At 42.8% G+C, this 19,700-nt stretch overlaps 1 protein-coding gene across 1 annotated transcript in view; it reads right to left on the reverse strand.

Moving 5' to 3' along the window:
* Positions 1 to 17,599, reverse strand: part of T265_05987 (hypothetical protein) — a gene marked incomplete at both ends in the record, with an annotated part of 135,680 nt that extends 118,081 nt beyond the window's left edge. Inside the window, one exon of the mRNA XM_009171139.1 lies at positions 17,065 to 17,599. Coding sequence (XP_009169403.1) covers positions 17,065 to 17,508 — 444 coding nt within the window. The remainder of the gene's footprint in view (positions 1 to 17,064) is intronic.
* Positions 17,600 to 19,700: the final 2,101 nt, after the last annotated feature.

The following is a 19,700-nucleotide window of genomic DNA, read 5'->3' on the forward strand; positions in this document are numbered from 1 at the left end:
GTCCTACGAAAGTATGCTTTTTAATTGTCATCAATGCTGAATTGTATTCACACTGCCAGCTCACCAGGGTGTGGTGTGTGAATACTTGGTTCAGCAAGCTTCCCCTGTGCATGACGTAAACAAAACGTTTCCGCAATTCACTGAAACCAAAACAGAACACACACTAATCAGTCGTAAACTGTATGTTTGGCTCTCATTTATTACACAGTAGAGTTTAATGTACAATATGAACGTCGGCAATGACAACGCACCCGCTGATCGCAATTGAAGCTACCGCAGAACCAAAAATCGATAAATTCAAAGCACAGTCAGGCTCAACTGACTCTGACGTAAATCGATGGATGACGCATAAGAATCTTAAAATACCACCAAGAGGATAGTGGTACTACTCATTGAGAAACACGAACAAATCGGTTCAAATCCATTGGACACAAAAATGGGAACCTTTTTAAACAGCTTTTTTTTGGAAAAACACAGTACCTGTAAGCGCCCTCCTGAACTCCCCCGGGGACTCGTTTAAATATTTACAAATAATGAAGAAACTGTAGAAGGGTTCGATGATTTCCTAATCAACCCAACCTCAGGTACAGGGACGCTACACTACTTTTAACCCATGCTACTCAGACCAATCAGTAGTATATACCATTGCACCACGACATAAACTGTCTCCTTTGGTTCGCACCAGGTATAAATCAGCTGAAACAACGTCTTTAAGCGTACACAGGACACCATTTACACTGTGTCACATTTAACTGTTCAGCTACCTTTTTGTAAACTGTTTTCCCTAAATATTTCTATCACATTTCCTTCAAACCCACACGTAATGACATATTTCGGTAACAATTCCAGATGAACAAGTCCAAAATTGAGAGGAATGTTGTGAGAACAAAAAACAGAACAAATCAATCATTTTCGGCAGACAATGAGCGTCGACATGCAAACGTACGTGGCTTGCCATAAACTGTGCCGGACGGTTTAGACAAGACAAATTAGGCTGGGAAGAACTCAGGTGGTCGGCGTAAGCGAATAACTAAGATGAATTAGGTATTCATTTGTGAGGAGTAGAATTCAGAGTGACAGCAACATAAAGACTTTCCGCTGAAGAGACGTCTGCCCGAAACGAACAACGCTCTCGGTTACTGGACAACCAGCTTGACTAGAATAACAGTTCTAGCTTACGAATATACACTCATTTGCAAACTAATTTGGTTCTTTCGAGAGACTCAGTTGGAACCCAGCTGATGTTCCCAGGCAACTGAATCTGCTGCACCAAGCCATATCATGTTTCAGTCGCTACGATATTTGAAATATCGCAAATGAGTGTATATTCGCTAATTTCGTGCAATTAGGTTTCAAGTAGAACATAATGTTGACGGAAACCCGGGGACTGCGCCTACCTGATGAGCCCCAAGCAGGGCGAAACCAGTAGTGGGCTGTCGATGGGTTTCCAGCAACCTCATGAGTAGTACATTACAAAGTTCTAGCTTACATTTTTTGTCCAATTTAAAATCAACTTCCAGATGACGGGGTCATAGAAGTGCCGATGGAAAGAAGCATACCAGCCAAGTTTTCAACCAGTTTATGGAAAGGGGCTAGTGTGCGTTTTCCGACTTATCAACATTGCACAGCTTACGTATTTTCACGACTATTTGAGACTTTGTGGCACCTCTCGGTTTTTTGCAATCAAATGTCGTGTAAAACTAGAGATCGTACTCATTTCTTAAAACTCAAAGACCGTTTAGGGAACCAAGGACAGAGTGTGCACTCAAATGAGGGCGAGAAGGCCCAGTGGTTAGGGTGCGAACTGACTGACCGATAAATCTGGGGTTCGAACCCGTCCTTTGCCTCTCGACTTCCCCTGCCCAGGCTTGGCAACCTGGCAGTGTCCCAGCCTTTGTGCTTTCTTTGGGTGACAGCTGCTAGGCAGCGAAAGGTCACTACAGCTGTACGTGTGCACTCAAATAACAGGCCGATCTTCACTGTAGTTACCCCCCCCCCCCCCATTTGTTTGAGCATTGTTATTCTGAATGAAAGGAAGAAGGTCTTCGCTGCGGAGTTATTTGTTGGAAAATGTCAACTGACCGGTTACGGACTATTGGACAGGGAAGCAAAACTCTCATCTTATTTACAAAAACTGAATATCCATCTTCTCCTGAACGTTACTCCTTGAACTTTTTTGGATATCCATTGACTCCAATCATTCATTGCTCAAATCCAAGCTTAATCCACAAATTCCGCAACAGATCTTCTCTTTTCAAGAGACGCAAATCGAAATTCCAAGAACAACACATACTACTCGCATGTCTCCCCATCAGTAGTATCATCGTTACACACTTTCACCCTTTAAAGGTCGTTCGCGTGCCATCGATTTTCATCTACCTCCATCAGGTCGGATTTGTATACATTAGTAGATTATTTGAGTTAGAAAGCTACTATTCAACGCCCGAAGGGGATGCAAAGTGTTGCCAAAAGCTAAACAAAGCACACCTAGATTTGTTCAAGGTGGGACTATGCGGTAAGTGTATCTGTTACCATAATTGTCGGATCGTTTAGCAGAAGTTCACACAAAAAATCTATCTAAATTTCGGCTATCAGTTTTGAAACCTGCAAATTCTGACATAAATACCGTGGATCACTTTTGAACTATGGATATCGTTACGCTAACAGATGAGTAAGCACCACTCAAGCTCAATCGCACACGTGCACCGTGATGTACACATCTGAACGTCTGTGTAGCTCGAGTATAGAACCCCCACCCCCGCCAAAGAAGCCTTCAAGGAGGAGTAAATCTTTCAGTAAGGAGGATCAGAGTTGCAACCGCTGGCGATGACATTCCCTTCCATACATAAACATAGTCATATCTTAGCCCGGAAGAATATAACGACTAAATGTATCTCTCCTCCGTTCGATCCGAAGATAAAGCACGGGTCCTCATCTTTGCTGATCGTTCTTCTCAGTAATTCTGCTACACTACTTGCCAAATTAGCCAAAATTTCTCAGATTAAAACGAATTAGTTATAAGTTAATTCTACTCTTTGTGCATGACGGTATATCGCAGCACTTTTATTACAAGCAAACGGTAAAAAGTGCAACCCAAGACCTCGTAATTATCCTGCCTTTAACCAATAAGGAAAGACTTTCCGGGTAAATATCAGCAGCCTGATTAAACAGTTGGTTCAGACCGAGACTCTCAGTTGAGACAGGTGGAATACTGGGTGCAAAAATGCCTATGATGAACTGGGATACGTCACGGTATGTCGCCACACTTGTTGCAGCTACGCGTTCTGTTCCTTGTCATGTGTGAGGCTGGATATCATGGTCTAATGTTCCGATGCGATAGTGCAATACACTGACGGTACTCGGTGGCGTGTTTAAGCCGAAGGAGCGATTAATCGGTTTGAGCGACAAAATTCCTCTTCGTTTTGTTGGAAATGAGGCTTTTAGGGGCATGTGCAAGAAACAGTGTAAACGGTTCTTATTTTCCTCCCCCCTCCGCTCCTCGCACAATTGGGAATACCGGTGATAGTACTCACTGATGGTGCTCCGAGGTAAGACAGGATTTCTGGCGATAATTTGAAGATACTTTTATCATACACTGATCGGCGACATCTGATCAAATTGTGTGACCACCCGGGTCGTTTTGTTGACTTGTAAAATAGTCATACTCTGAAGCAGGACCCCACTTGAACTAAACTCCGGACGGAGATAAATGCATTTCCAAATCGGTTAGTTATTCCAAATATACTGGGAATGTGCCGTCAACCACATTCTAACCTCCTGAATTACGGGTTTTCTGAAACAATGCTAGAAGCGATTCGAACTGAATACTTCTCACTTTTAGGTTATGCAGACACATCATGGCTTCAGCATTCTAGGTTAAGCAAAAGAATTCGAAAATTCCGGAATGTGATGACAAAATCTTGGAACAAGTTGACCGTTTTTCAAAGTTTACAAAAAAGCTGGTTGAGACGGGTAACCACCTCAGGAAACTGCGCCTACTTCCGAAAAGAATCAGAGGAGTATTAAACTTCCTGAACACTGTTCAACAGTTACAAATTCAAGGTTGAAGTCACTAATTTCAACACCTACCTATTACATCCCACATCCTGAAGAGTAAGACAAAGTCGTTGACAAAAACTCCTTCAAGCTTATGAAGCAAATTACCACCAGACATGGGAGCAGTTCTTCAACCAAAAAGTAACACTCTTTTAGAATTACAAGTCATTCAGACGGTCATTTTATCCACCAGTGTAACGGCAGATACTACTGATGAGTCATGCGAGTAGTCTGTTCTCTCACAACTCCGCTTCGTGTCTATTGGAAGGTGAGATTTATCACGGAATCTGTGGAGTCACCTTGCAGCATTCGTTTAAAATATACAGGAAAGTTCAAGGAGACTCGTCCGAGAAGAAGACGGATATTCAGTTTTTTATAAAAAAAACAAGGTGTATATAAGAGATTTGCTTTCCTGTCCAGTAGTTTGTAACTGCTTAGTTAATGAGAGAATAGTTCGATTTGGCGCAGTGCTTATCAACGGCATGAGGCAGTTTTCAGCGATGTTGTTGGAACTGCCACCGGTTGTTTCTACTCAGATCTCATGACAGTTCGTGGCAGACGAGTTCTAACTGGCTCCACGATGAGTGTAATACAGCCCTTGAAAACCACATCAGACGAAGGCACAGATGGCAAACCGAAGACGCTATTTTCAACAAGTCACCCTTTCGATCTCTAACTTTATCAGCTGAGTACATCCGGACTAAATAGGTAAGAGAAGAACCTCAGGTAAGAGGACCGTGTTATTCGAACACGGTGACTCACGATGAAACTGTGTACGCTGGCCAAGTCACACACATTTATGGCCACCAGGTTGCTTTTCGTTTCCAAATTATCGCGCATGACCTTGAGGCACAATAACACACATGGGTAGGTAATGCAACATTTTTCACGCGATAAAGTTACGTGTGGGCTGAAACCGTCGTCAGTTCGACAAGTTGTGGCAATCCATACTTAATCCAGGCCTTTTCTGAGCGTATTTCGTTTCTGTAACCTATGGTGGTCTTTGGTGTTTTGAACCATGGACGCTGAACTGCGCGGGCAAATGATACTTCCCGGTTAGTACGACTTTACCTCCAGACCGCCTCGTAGCACGATTACTCGTAGTACGGGGTCTCGCTGCTCCTCTTTGGCCTTCCTGGCTAGGTTGCACCTTGTGGAACGAAGTTCCAGCCAGTGTAGCCCGCGGGATCGTTGCAACACTGAAGCCCGACCACCACGTCAAGGTGGCAGCTTTAGGTCGGGATGGAATATCGACACTAATCACTGTGACAATTTTTTTACCAACAGCCGAAATTGGTTATTGGTATTTATAAAAATGTCTAAAAGAAGGACAAATTGGTGTACGACCAAACAGTCCACGCAGCTGGTCACCGTGGTAAATCTGATCAGAGAAAAGCATAGTTTAAACCTGTACTTGGAGCAGGCTGCCTCATCTCACTCGATGGTCTGCCTCCTCGACATATCTGGGTTTGAGAGGGAAACGGCCCGTTATTCATGGCTTCAAGTGCACAAGCCCGAATTCCTGGAGAGCTGGATGGAAGGAGTTGGCGGGAGAGGGTGTCCTCTCGCTCTAGACGACCACGTGTAATCTTACTCACCATGATAGCAACTGGATTTGAGTGCACAGAATATCCTCAAATTGAAATCGAGAAATCTCTGCTCCAAACTACATTCATTTAAAGCCATCCCATCAAAACTGTGCACCAGGTGATCTCGACGCGGAATATGTCTCTAAATAAACACACAACACTTGTAATTGTTTGCAAAATAGCTTGTTCTCAACGCTAAGTTCAGCTGATTCCCAACAGAATCTCTTGTCTTTGATATTTCTCAAAGGAATAGTTTGCCTTGTGTTTGAGTTGGCAGTCTGGTCTTCCAGATTTCGCCAAATATTTGCTTGAAAAAACACTGTTCGACAGCTCACGAACAGTTTTATCCTTCTTGGGGCTCATCAGGTAGCCGCAGTTACCGAGTTTCCGTCAACCTTATGTTCTATTTGAACCCAAATTGCACGAAAGTAGCGAAATACACTCATTTGCAAACCAATTTGGTTTTGCGGGATACCCACCTGTAACCTAGCTAAATACCTCGTTTATTCTGTCTTCAAGTAACTGAATGTGCTGCTCTAGGCCGGCTCATGCTTCAGATGGTATGATATTCAAGATAGTATGATACATATATGCACGTAACACACTACTCATAAGGTTGCTGAAATTGTTTGACAGCCGGCGACCGGTTTTGCTCTTCTTGGGACTCATCAGTTGGACACGGTCCCCAAATTTCTGCCAACCTTATGTTTAGCTTGGATACAAACAATACGAAATTCGCTAACTAGAGTGGTTTGCACAACCATCTGATTTCAATAGGAGACTGGACTGAATCCCAGATGAAATTCTAATTTGTGATATTCTTTAATGTAGTATGCATTAAAAAGGTCACCTCATTTTCAATCAGGTAGCATATCGCGCTGGATAAAGTTGGAAACCTTCACTCTTGACGAAATGACGCATTGGGAGACTAAAATTGCCATTCAATCTGATCGGATACTAGAAAAATCCAGATAACCTGCCCACGTTGAATTTTGACGGACTGCTTGCTGACATGGCTCGTAAACAGAGATATGATCTTCGTTTCAGAGAGGTTTGGTAAACACTCGGTGGATTTATTGCTGGGTAACGTTTCGTTTTTGACACAAAAGCTTCGTCAGGCCAAGTGGGTAAGTAAGTAAGTTGATTGGGTTTTAAGACACTCAGGGAACCAATCCGTGAGATTCCTTATGACTAGTGACGTGATCAGTGCTGGGTGTTCAGTCTGATGTTCCTGTTTGTTGATTAGAGGGGATGACTAAGATTTACGATAGATTCGTTAGGGGGGATTCGTCTTTATGATGAACCCGGATTTTGTCGTCCTTGCTTCTTCAGTCTAGGACAGCTTAATGGAAAATTCCTCTTGGGGTCGTTCACAGATTTTGTTTGGGGATGGTGGTGGGGTGGTTAATTGGATCCAACGCTACTTGGATTTTTGTACTTTTAGACCCAGGCGATTTCGCTGATAACTGCACACCCAGTCGGTCCCAAACACTTTCCAGTTGATTGATAAATATGACGTCCTTCAAAAGAGCGCAGATTTCTTGAAGAGTTTTGAGCTGCTGTATGCGACAACATGAATTTGATGGAAACTCGTAGGCTACGCTCAACAGTGCTCAGAAATTCGGAACCGGTTTTTTTACTTGTCGAATAGTCTTCAGCCACTCATGAGTGGAAATCACGGGGTATTAACCACAAAGCTCAAGATGGAAGCCCTTCTTAGAGACCTCTTCGCGTTATTATGATCGACTTGATAGTTTTCAAGGCTTCCTGAAACAGACCAGTGCCCGGTCAGCCAGGATGTGCCACCTCAACAGATTGTCCAATCTTTTCCCTAATCCAAGGGAAAGCAGAACCGACGAGAAGTTGCACGACTAAGCTGATCCACGACGTTCACGCTGAAAAGGGAACAGCTTATGGAACTAGCAAACAAGTTCGGAAAACAGTATACCTTCCACAATTGAAGCTATTCACAAGGCTGCTGAAAACTCTTCGATGAAAATATACTTGATGAAAATATACTGCGATATCTCGAATATCGTGCCAACTGAATCATGAGGCGGCCTGTGTGCAGCACATTCAGCTGGAGGACATCATAAACGAGAGATTCAATTGAGTCTCCCGTAAAAACCAAATTGATTTGCAAATGAGTTTATTTCTCTAAAACAGTAAACCCATTGACTGACTTCGATTGACGAACCACATAAGGCTTCTGTAGTTCATTTTGATCGATTTTGCCGGAAGGCATACTACTCTTGATTACTTAGACGTTATCAGGTTATGACTAATGCTCATTTGGGTTTCTTGGTGATTCTGTACAGTCAACACCAGATCAACACTCACAAGTCCTTGATTTGACAAATTCACGCTGTCCCAAAAAATCCTAAATCAATTAGCACCACATGCTGTTAGATAATTTTTTTGGAATTGACTGCCACCACTGGGGTTTCATACAAGAACGCCGACAGCCCCCACAAAAAGTGCAACTATTTTGACATGTTTTCCTGACCAAACCGAGCTTATTTTTTTACAGCCCACTTGTTAACCGTTAGCCAAAAAACGAGGCGTGTTATTGGATTTGATCGCAATACACTAAAAGAATGAACGTTTTTTCTGGCCACACTCAATCGTTACTGCTTTTTCAGCGCCAGTTTGTGGAGTCCCCACCGGAGGTTACAACGTGTTCGCGAGTACCGGACAACACATGTCTCTTCGACAACAACACACAAGCTTCTAAAGCAGTCTAAACGTTCTATGGATTGAATAAATCCAAACAGTTCCGTGTCAATCAGGATGGATTGTAGGACACTTTTGAAGTCCCGGCCGTTGGAACTGCAGTTTGTGGATGACAGACATGTGTGATTGCCTTGTATGGTATTCCTGGTTGCTCATTCCAGTGCAAGCGATGACGCTTAATGGACGGGCTGTTGAATGGACAACAAGCCCACTTTCAAAAAATGTATTTTATGTATATCATTGTTAACTGGTAACTGACTTTATTTGTCGGCGTTTAGACTGAAAAACTTTGCAATGCGTTAACATAAACAAACTATGAGTTACTCGATCTGGACCGAGACGCTTCTGAAGCACGCGACAGTTCAGGTGAGTTTTAGGCTGACTAGTCAGGCCGTTTACTAAAATATCGCGCCATCGTGATGACCCAAAACCGACAATCACATGTCATGTGCTATGAAGGGGTAAACAATGGTTTGTGACATCAGGCCATGGGACTTTCGAGTTTTTACAATGGAATTTGCGTCAGGTGTGAACCAAATGAACTTTTCCGCCCATATAGATCAATCTAATTTTGATGACGTCGTGGCTTATCGGCTGATCACCAGTATTAATATACTCTCAAATTTGAGTAAGCAAACGAACTACCATTCTTCTTCGTTGCAGAGGGTTGCAGGATCCAACAATCTGCGGCACTGTCAGGTACCTGTGGCACTACATGATATGCTGGACAGCCGGTCGACACGATTAGGACACTTGATGGATTGTCGTTCGAGGCGTCGTACAAACAGATCACGTTGTTCAATCGTGAACGTGTTCGCCAATTCACGTGGGCCAAACATGGACTGGTCGATTAGTGCCAACACGCTGGTGTCGCATGTCAGATATCCGGGTTGTATTTCCAGTACGGCCAAAGGTTTGATCTTCTGAAGCCTCCTAAAGAGGAGGTGGCATTAGAAAATCAGAAAATGGAGTCCTACTATAATCGCAAGTGCATGGTGCAAAGTGGCGACATTTTGCCATCGAACAGAGCGTGTTAGTAAAGGACTAGCATGGTAATCGCGTATCCTGCCGTCAAGGCAAAATCACTCGGCTAATCGAAAATGTCACCTAGGATACTCACGTGGTTTCCAAAACGTGGGTTCGTCATGCAAATCAGGTTTAAGAAGCTTATTTATAAACCATTCGAAGATTGAATGCGTTGCCTCTGAACACTTTGACATGAACAGAGGAAGGACAACCGACACTCAGGTTGCGGAACAGCTGCCAGGACTGCCTGTGTATCAACAACCACGAAGAACGACACGCAGAAGAATGCACCATTGACAAAGACTCAAGTTAATCCAAGACAAAAGACTTATACTGCTCAACTTCAAAGGTTAGATATTAGGAGAACCAGCTCCGAACGTAACGGGACTACACAGTTGCCAATGGAATAACCGTTTTTCGTTGAGACAGATTTCATTGGTTGTTTTTCACTCGCCCTTGACGGATGAGTTGTACTCTAAATATCACTTTTGACCACTTGTACGCGACAGCGATCAACAGAGCAGCTTGCTCGCACTTTCATTGACTCTTCTGATTTGGCCAAACGCACAAGGCGATCAGGCGGCTATCCGGACCGTGGTTCACGGCAATAAGAAGGCAAGGAGAGGACTGTTCAATCGAGAGTGACGTGATAGTGAGAACAACCCTACATTTTGTTGAAACTAGCGGTGAGAAAAAATGACATCTTGTGACAAATACACTCATTTGCATATCCATTTGGTTTTGATGGGAGACTCACTTGGAACCTCACTGATTACTCGTTTATGATGTCTACAATAAGTAGTGTATTACGTTCATCCTAAAATCGCATCCCGTTGCCTACTCATTACATTATGTATGTGGAAAACGTCAGCAACTATCCACTCACACAAGATTAAACAAACGAGACGGGAAAGTCGTGAGAAATCTGTGCACTTGATATGGTGTATTGATCTAATTGGCTACTGACTAATTCAGACGATCAAATGACCATTCGCAATCAGCGAATATGCACTCATTTGCAAACTAATTTGGTTTTTTCGACAGACTCACCTGGAACCCAGCTGAATCTCTCGGTTGTGATGTTCGCAGGCAACTGAATGTGCTGCACACAGGCCGCCTCATGTTTCAGTCACTACGATGTTCGAGATATCGCGATACATGTATATCTTTGTAACGCACTACTCATAAGGTTGCTGAAAATCCTTCGTAAATGAGTGTATATTCGCTGATTTCGTGCAATTTATTTTCAAGTGGAGCATAAGGTTGACGGAAACCCGGGGACTGCGCCTGCCTGATGAGCCTTAAAAAGTGCGAAACCGGTTGTGGGCTGTCGACGAATTTTCAACAACCTTATGAGTAGTACATTACCAGGATAGACTATTCAGAATGTTTTGTCTGATTAGACTTTGATTCAAGCAAAGCAACCGGATGCTACCAAGCAATGGACGTGGTAAAGTGGGCCAGACGTGCCTCCTCGTTCCCACGAGGACCCGTTAGTTGGGTAAACAGCGATCAATTTTGATCCACGGCGTCGGCCCTAGAACATTCGCCTGCCGACTATTTGTTCAGCCAATGAGCTTGATTTATGATGTGAACTTTCAATCTAACCAACCATTGGGGAGTCATCAGGAAACCGTCCGGAATATGTCTAATGACTGGTGATCGATTCCCCGTCCAGGACCTGATCGTTTTCAAGTTCAACGAACAGAACACTTGAGTCGGACGATTAAAGCAAGTGTTAAACTGTTTTTTTTTCAAGCGGAAGAGGCAGGAAAATGCAAGGAACGTCAGTTGACTGTCCGTTTTACTCCCTTGCTTCAAGTTTCGTAATTGGGAGACAATTTAAATCATCTGCTTGACTTTATGCCAATGGTGCGCATTTCCTCGCCCTCCTCCCAGTGACACAAAATAGCTGACAATTTCCACCTGATGGCACAACATAATCGTGCATTACTCGCCCACTTCAGCTATCCACAGATTCGTGCTGCTCCAATCATGCGATCCAAAGCACGATGATAAATCAACCCGTGTTTCCAGCCACACTCCATTCCAGCTCTTTGCTGAATAGTATCATTCCACCTAACTTGCGTTCCTTGTCGACCAACTCGTATTGCGACCATTAAGAATCATCTCAGCTGACGGTGATGCGAGGTTTTCAATGTTTAAAACTTGCCGGGGTCGATTCATCCGCAGTTGAGGATTTCGTAGGGCCATTTTGAACTGTGCTGAGTTTCACAAGCAAGAGCCGAACGCAAGAGCAGTCCTCACAATAAGCGACGGCTTAGCTGAAGACTAAGTGTGCCAACTTTTAAAAAACAAGCTCACGAGCTTACTGCTGGAACACTTGTTGCTAGTTGCAACTCTCGGTGAGTTTGCCTTGTGGCTGTAAATGAAATAATTTGCCTCATCTGTCAACTGCAGGTGTTAGGTCAAGAGCCGTCTTTTGTTAAGATGAGGAGAGATGCTTGTGAACAACAGGATGGGATGCGGGTGGTCACAGTGGATTTATAGATTGCCTTTCGCACCAAAAAACGAGACATCTTTCACACAAATCTGAATACGACGATCTGCTTAAGGTCTACAGTTTTAACATTTCCAGTTCGACCGACGCATCTGCTGTGTTAAAATGGGGCGTAAGCTAGAGACTGCGTGATTCTTAAGACCAATAGCAGAATGATATTGATTGTGAACCAACTTCAGACTCACCAGTCATAGCGCCTGGGATATTATCGGTTCTCCAACCCAGAGCAAAAGCTAATTTCATGTTCATTATACAAGTTAAGGAAAGCAAACTACTCGCAAGGTCGCTGGAAACTCTTCGAGCAGCCGATGACCGGTTTCGCCCCCTTTGGGGATTCATCAGGTAGACACAGTCTCCAAGTTTCCGTCAACCTTATATTCTACTTGAACCCAAATCGAACTGATTTCGACAAATACACTCATTTGCAAATCAATCTGGTTTTCATGAGAGACTCAAATCAATCAAGGCTGTCGAACAGTATTCAGCAACCATGTGGTTAGGTTGCTTTATGAAAATATACAGCAATATCTCGAATATCGTACCAACTTAAACATGTGTGGCACATTCAGTTGATTAACATTATAAACGGAGGCCTAAGTGGAGTCCCTCGTGAAAACCAAATCGATTTTCAAATGAGTCTATTTGTCGGAATAGAAGTTAACTAGTTCATGGTTTCCTCAAATTCCACAGATTCCTGGTTACTGATGGAAGAATGAAAATAAAAAAATGTGGGGCTGTATCACGTGACCGGCTACCGAATTGATTTGGTGAGCAGCAGGAGTGCAAGGTGGAAACGAGCATTCTCAATTGAATCTCCCTCAGTTCAAAGAATAACGCCCATCGATTTAGGATCACAAGTGCCACAGATGATGAAGATTTAACCTAAAATGTAGATAAGCTTCGCGCTTCTAAGTCTTGATGTATTGAGCAGTAATCATGCAACACTGGTCGAAATCCAGGGGAGAGATATGTCAACAACTCGTGTACACTCCCTCATACTTGCGCTTTCGGTTCTTATCTAGCTGCCAAAAAGTAGTCTCCTCCAAATAATCAAGGTGGAAAGGCTCTCGCGGTTTTTATTTCTCTGTATGGGGAAAAACCTATCCAGCTATTAAGCCCGAACCTTCCGAAAGAGCATGAACTGAGAGACGAGCAGGAATAGACTTTTTGTCAAAACCTTTACGCGTCATGTTGCACATATCCAGTGTTTCGTGGTGTAGATGATTCCGAACTGATATTTTTTGGTGGATTAAACTAGGAAAAAGGCCGTGAGTTAGTGTTTTATTTCTCTCGACAGAAGCATTACACACAAACAAGAAGATGAACACTTGAATGAGGACTACTCGTAAGGCCGCTGAGAAGTCTTCAAACGTTCGCAACCACTTTTACACATTTTGGAATACTCATTATTTAGTGGCGGTCCGCGATGTTCCATCAAACTTGAGTTCTATTTGAACCCAAGTTGCGAAATACATTCACTTGCATACCAATTTGACTTAGACAAGAGACTCAAATGAATTTCAGCTGAAACTTTCGTTAATGATCGATTGTGCCTCACAAAGGTCGTCACATGTTCCACTTGGTACAACAACATACTACTCGCAGTGTTACTGAAATCGGCCCACCTCCTAAAAGACCGGCAAAATCAGCTGCGTTTGTACGTATAATGCACAAACCCAGTACCAAGCTAACTATACTGGCGAGCATCTCCTGAGGGTTAATAACGTGACTCGTTTGAGATCAAAGTCAATTTCAAGGTACTTGATATACAATGTCGACGAACTGGAACATGCAGTGTGGCTGTAAAGTATGTACGGTTTTAACAAAAGCTATGTTACAACGACCGGATTATAGTTGTCCCAATTTCAACATCAAGTTGGGGCTGTTTTTCAATTTGTTGACCCGAATTTTCAAGCGCTGTTTGGTTTGAATCACGCTTACCGATGAAGCACAGTAGATAAAGCTTCGAAGGGCCAGTGGTAGACTGTTGTGCTCAAACAAACTCTAGCCTGTGTTCCAAAGTTTTAACCTCACTTTTAAGTAAATAGCCCAGGGTGACTCCTTTCTAATCTGTCTGATTTAGGAGTTTCTCACGATAACGAACAATAATCATTCATCCGAACTTAAGCTACAAATTGAGTTGAAAACGGCTCAGTGTTTAAGGCCGGAAGATCCATGGTTCGAACCCAACTCCAGGATTTCAACTGCGCTTACCTAGGCTGTATGACTGTATCTCAGCCCTCGTGCTTTATCAAGTTTTTCAAGCCGCTAGGCGTCGAAAAGGTGTCACGGCCGAATAATTTTTACTGTCATAAAAAACTTCGTTGCCTGTTGTCTGTCCAAAGAGTGGGAAAGGCCCAAAAACAACTGATTAGCGAGAGATGGAATGGAGCAAACATCAAATTGAAATTTATCGAGCCAACATATTTTTCGTTCTACAGAATCTCAACATTTTAGTCTTAGTGTCACCAAGATTTTGAACTTGACTACTCCCAGACAGGGTCAGTATTCAGCTTCCCACTCTGAGCAAACCATTCTGCAGAAAAATTTCCATTCTGTTTGATTTAAATCGGCTACCTTGCTGGATAAATTTGTCTAGCACTTATGGGAACAAAACGCAAGTTAGCGACCTTTATTCCAAGAGACCCAACGTCATTTTCAACCTCATCACATCTAAAAAACTGAGGACAGTCATTGACTCACCCCCTGCTCTGCACCGTTTAACAGTTCCTCAGACATATTCCTGTCAATATTCGGACAACACCATATATTCCGACTGTGAACCAACCGTTCCAAGAGTGTTGGATTTCTATTGTCACGGCGCTTTGTTTGCACACGCTTGTTAGGACTTTCGTCTGCCATTATCCTGGCACTCTGTTTCAAAACCGCGCAGTCTGCTGTATGCCCCAAATCTTGTGCACGTCGTGGGAGAATATAAATAATCTCATTTCCCCCATCATTTTCAATCTTCAGTAGCGTTTTTGGAGGTTTTCCGTTATCAACCTGATCCAGTTTATCAAAACTTGGCATCTTATGGCGTGAGGATATTACACATTTTGGGTTGGTTCTTTCCCGTTGTCCCCATCATTTCTTCAGTAGCGTTTTTGGAGGTTTTCCGTTATCAACCTGATCCAGTTTATCAAAACTTGGCATCTTATGGCGTGAGGATAGGATACATTTTGGGTTGGTTCTTTCCCGTTGTGATTTGCTACGAAGTATAGCTCGTCTGGATTTGGGGGACTTCATCCCGTTTGTGTATGCGGACAGCATGACCACAAATGTTTCTAGTGATTGTAAATTCCAGTGCGATAGAGCATAGCTTGATAATTCTCCGTCAAAAACATCGGTTTTTCATTAGTAGTTCCTCAACCTCGCAGATTAATGGTCATGCTTACCAATCAGACCAGCTGGCGGTCAATCACGACATCCTGATAGCTGATTGGTCCTTACGTGAAGGACCGCTTTGTTTTCTGATTGGTTACTTTGCACTTGTCTCTGATATCTTATTGGTGGCCGGTTTGCGCACCACACGCTTTGCCATCTAGTTTACACACTATTGTTTTTGCACGTTTCTGAACTGGGGAATTGGCGGTTTCTTTCTCGTCAATAATGGCTCAACAATCGGTTTATGTTGGAAACATGTATTGGATGAAATGAGGCTCCCGGATTTGGAATGAAAATATGAATAGCATTAATCCAATGGAAGGTTGAAGACTCTTATTGACCACACACACTATATACAGCAATAGTTCCATGATGAATCCAGTCTTTAACTCACGGTTTTTTTCTTTGGAATTCTTGTAGAAACNTTCGCAACCACTTTTACACATTTTGGAATACTCATTATTTAGTGGCGGTCCGCGATGTTCCATCAAACTTGAGTTCTATTTGAACCCAAGTTGCGAAATACATTCACTTGCATACCAATTTGACTTAGACAAGAGACTCAAATGAATTTCAGCTGAAACTTTCGTTAATGATCGATTGTGCCTCACAAAGGTCGTCACATGTTCCACTTGGTACAACAAAATACTACTCGCAGTGTTACTGAAATCGGCCCAACGCCTAAGAGACCGGCAACACCAGCTGCGTTTGTACGTATAATGCACAAACCCAGTACCAAGCTAACTATACTGGCGAGCATCTCCTGAGGGTTAATAACGTGACTCGTTTGAGATCAAAGTCAATTTCAAGGTACTTGATATACAATGTCGACGAACTGGAACATGCAGTGTGGCTGTAAAGTATGTACGGTTTTTACAAATGCTATGTTACAACGACCGGATTATAGTTGTCCCAATTTCAACATCAAGTTGGGGCTGTTTTTCAATTTGTTGACCCGAATTTTCAAGCGCTGTTTGGTTTGAATCACGCTTACCGATGAAGCACAGTAGATAAAGCTTCGAAGGGCCAGTGGTAGACTGTTGTGCTCAAAGAAACTCTAGCCTGTGTTCTAAAATTTTAACCTCACTTTTAAGTAAATAGCCCAGGGTGACTCCTTTCTAATCTGTCTGATTTAGGAGTTTCTTACGATAACGAACAATAATCATTCATCCGAACTTAAGCTACAAATTGAGTTGAAAACGGCTCAGTGTTTAAGGCCGGAAGATCCATGGTTCGAACCCAACTCCAGGATTTCAACTGCGCTTACCTAGGCTGTATGACTGTATCTCAGCCCTCGTGCTTTATCAAGTTTTTCAAGCCGCTAGGCGTCGAAAAGGTGTCACGGCCGAATAATTTTTACTGTCATAAAAAACTTCGTTGCCTGTTGTCTGTCCAAAGAGTGGGAAAGGCCCAAAAACAACTGATTAGCGAGAGATGGAATGGAGCAAACATCAAATTGAAATTTATCGAGCCAACATATTTTTCGTTCTACAGAATCTCAACATTTTAGTCTTAGTGTCACCAAGATTTTGAACTTGACTACTCCCAGACAGGGTCAGTATTCAGCTTCCCACTCTGAGCAAACCATTCTGCAGAAAAATTTCCATTCTGTTTGATTTAAATCAGCTACCTTGCTGGATAAATTTGTCTAGCACTTATGTGAACAATACGCAAGTTAGCGACCTTTATTCCAAGAGACCCAACGTCATTTTCAACCTCATCACATCTAAAAAAACAGGAAAGTCATTGACTCACCCCCTGCTCTGCACCGTTTAACAATTCCTCAGACATATTCCTGTCAATATTCGGACAACACCATATATTTCGACTGTGAACCAACCGTTCCAAAAGTGTTGGATTTCTGTTGTCACGGCGCTTTGTTTGCACACGCTTGTTAGGACTTTCGTCTGCCATTATCCTGGCACTCTGTTTCAAAACCGCGCAGTCTGCTGTATGCCCCAAATCTTGTGCACGTCGTGGGAGAATATAAATAATCTCATTTCCCCCATCATTTTCAATCTTCAATAGCGTTTTTGGAGGTTTTCCGTTATCAGCCTGATCCAGTTTATCAAAACTTGGCACCTTATGGCGTGAGGATATCACACATTTTGGGTTGGTTCTTTCCCGTTGTGATTTGCTACGAAGTATAGCTCGTCTGGATTTGGGGGACTTCATCCCGTTTGTGTATGCGGACAGCATGACCACAAATGTTTCTAGTGATTGTAAATTCCAGTGCGATAGAGCATAGCTTGATAATTCTCCGTCAAAAACATCGGTTTTTCATTAGTAGTTCCTCAACCTCGCAGATTAATGGTCATGCTTACCAATCAGACCAGCTGGCGGTCAATCACGACATCCTGATAGCTGATTGGTCCTTACGTGAAGGACCGCTTTGTTTTCTGATTGGTTACTTTGCACTTGTCTCTGATATCTTATTGGTGGCCGGTTTGCGCACCACACGCTTTGCCATCTAGTTTACACACTATTGTTTTTGCACGTTTCTGAACTGGGGAATTGGCGGTTTCTTTCTCGTCAATAATGGCTCAACAATCGGTTTATGTTGGAAACATGTATTGGATGAAATGAGGCTCCCGGATTTGGAATGAAAATATGAATAGCATTAATCCAATGGAAGGTTGAAGACTCTTATTGACCACACACACTATATACAGCAATAGTTCCATGATGAATCCAGTCTTTAACTCACGGTTTTTTTCTTTGGAATTCTTGTAGAAACAGATATGGAATTGAATATAGCAAATACAAGCACAAAGTGTTAGTACATCAAGCACAGTTATAGGGCCAGCTATTCCAACGCGAAAGTACAATAGATTTAGATTTGAATGGAAATGCTCCCATGGAATACCGGATATCTTGAGCTCTTAGTTTCACAAAATAAGCTTATTTGATAAATTCTGTAATAATTTGTCGAGTTTCCCCAAAACGGGTAGACATGCGTTGAATTTGAAGCCATTCACGATTCCCGGCACTAAATATACCGTCAGTTCATAGGATTTCGCGACAATAGTTTCCACGTCTAAGTATGAAACACGGCAGGCAGTGATTGGCCGATTCAATTTGACAGTGCTCTCCTAAAAAGTTAAGCTATCCATTAGGCAGACAATTTCTCCTGGTCACGCTGAAGCTCAAAGTTTGTTGCCTTGCTTATGGTTCCATGTTATCTTGGAAAAAAAACAAAGAAACTGACAGAAAGCTAACGAACGACTAAATCCGACCCAACTGAGGTAGCGAAAGACAATTGCATCCGTTTGCTGAAATCCAACTCTTGTGCGTTTCTCGTGCCAGGTAAACTGGCAGCAAAGATTCGCTGTATACTTCCAAGAGATATTTCCAACCTACCCTACCCGAATACAGAAAGAGAGTTTGATTAATTGAGCAAACTTTATGAAGAACAAACACCCGCAGCAAACTGATCCTCGTCCAGTTTACCGCGTGATTTTCGTAGCTATAATCCGGGTATTAGTTCATTTACCCCGGAAAAATCTACAGCCGAGTTATGAGCAGTTGCTGAAATCCAAGGTTGGAATTTCGCCTTCTCAGTGACTAATACGTGTTCGTACAAAGCAAATCGATCCAGCGACCACGATCGGACACACAAGGATACCGTGAGCAGTACTAACAAGTTATCAGTTGAACGTCATTCTCGCTGTAGCTTTGAGCTGGCTATACACATAGGATGTTAAGGTGTACACGAAACTAAATGTGAACAATGTGATCACTTTGTTTTCAGGTCATAATCAACTTATCCGAGCTCTCTACAACTCCTTACTGTCCCGCCACAAACATATATAAAACCGCAAATTAAGGCTCCTTCTATTGTTGTACACGAAGTGAAATTTGCTGGGGACAAAATTGCCAGAATATTTTATACGGAGCCCCGATTTATGCAGAGCATATTTGTCAACTGTCTATCGTCTGTGTACCTCCGTCGGCAAGGACGGATATCCAATGTAGGCCCCCCCACATTTTGCACAAAAACCATTGATATTGGAAAATTTTTGCTTGTACTCTTAGTTTCTTTCACGCAGCTAACCGGTTTTCAAAACATTGTTTGTCATAGTCCACCTTCGATTGAGATCCTTTCAAGAAGATACCACCTGCTGAAAGTGTGACGGTCTTACTCAAGGACTACTAGACAATACCCTCAGGATAGTTCCGAAACGGGGTATAGACCTGTAGTTTTTTTCAATATTGATTAACCCAATCACCTGTTTCGGTCTCGTGAAGGTAGTACGGATGAGCGTCCAGCCAATACACCCATTTCATAAGGTTGCTGAGAACTCTTCAACAGACAACGACCGGTTTTCGCTTTCTTATGGCTTGTCCGGTAATTTCAGTGCCCAAATTTCCGTCAAAACTATGTTCTACTT

This window comes from Opisthorchis viverrini (assembly GCF_000715545.1).
Source record: "Opisthorchis viverrini unplaced genomic scaffold opera_v5_119, whole genome shotgun sequence".
In the NCBI taxonomy this organism is placed as follows: Eukaryota; Metazoa; Platyhelminthes; class Trematoda; order Opisthorchiida; family Opisthorchiidae; genus Opisthorchis; species Opisthorchis viverrini.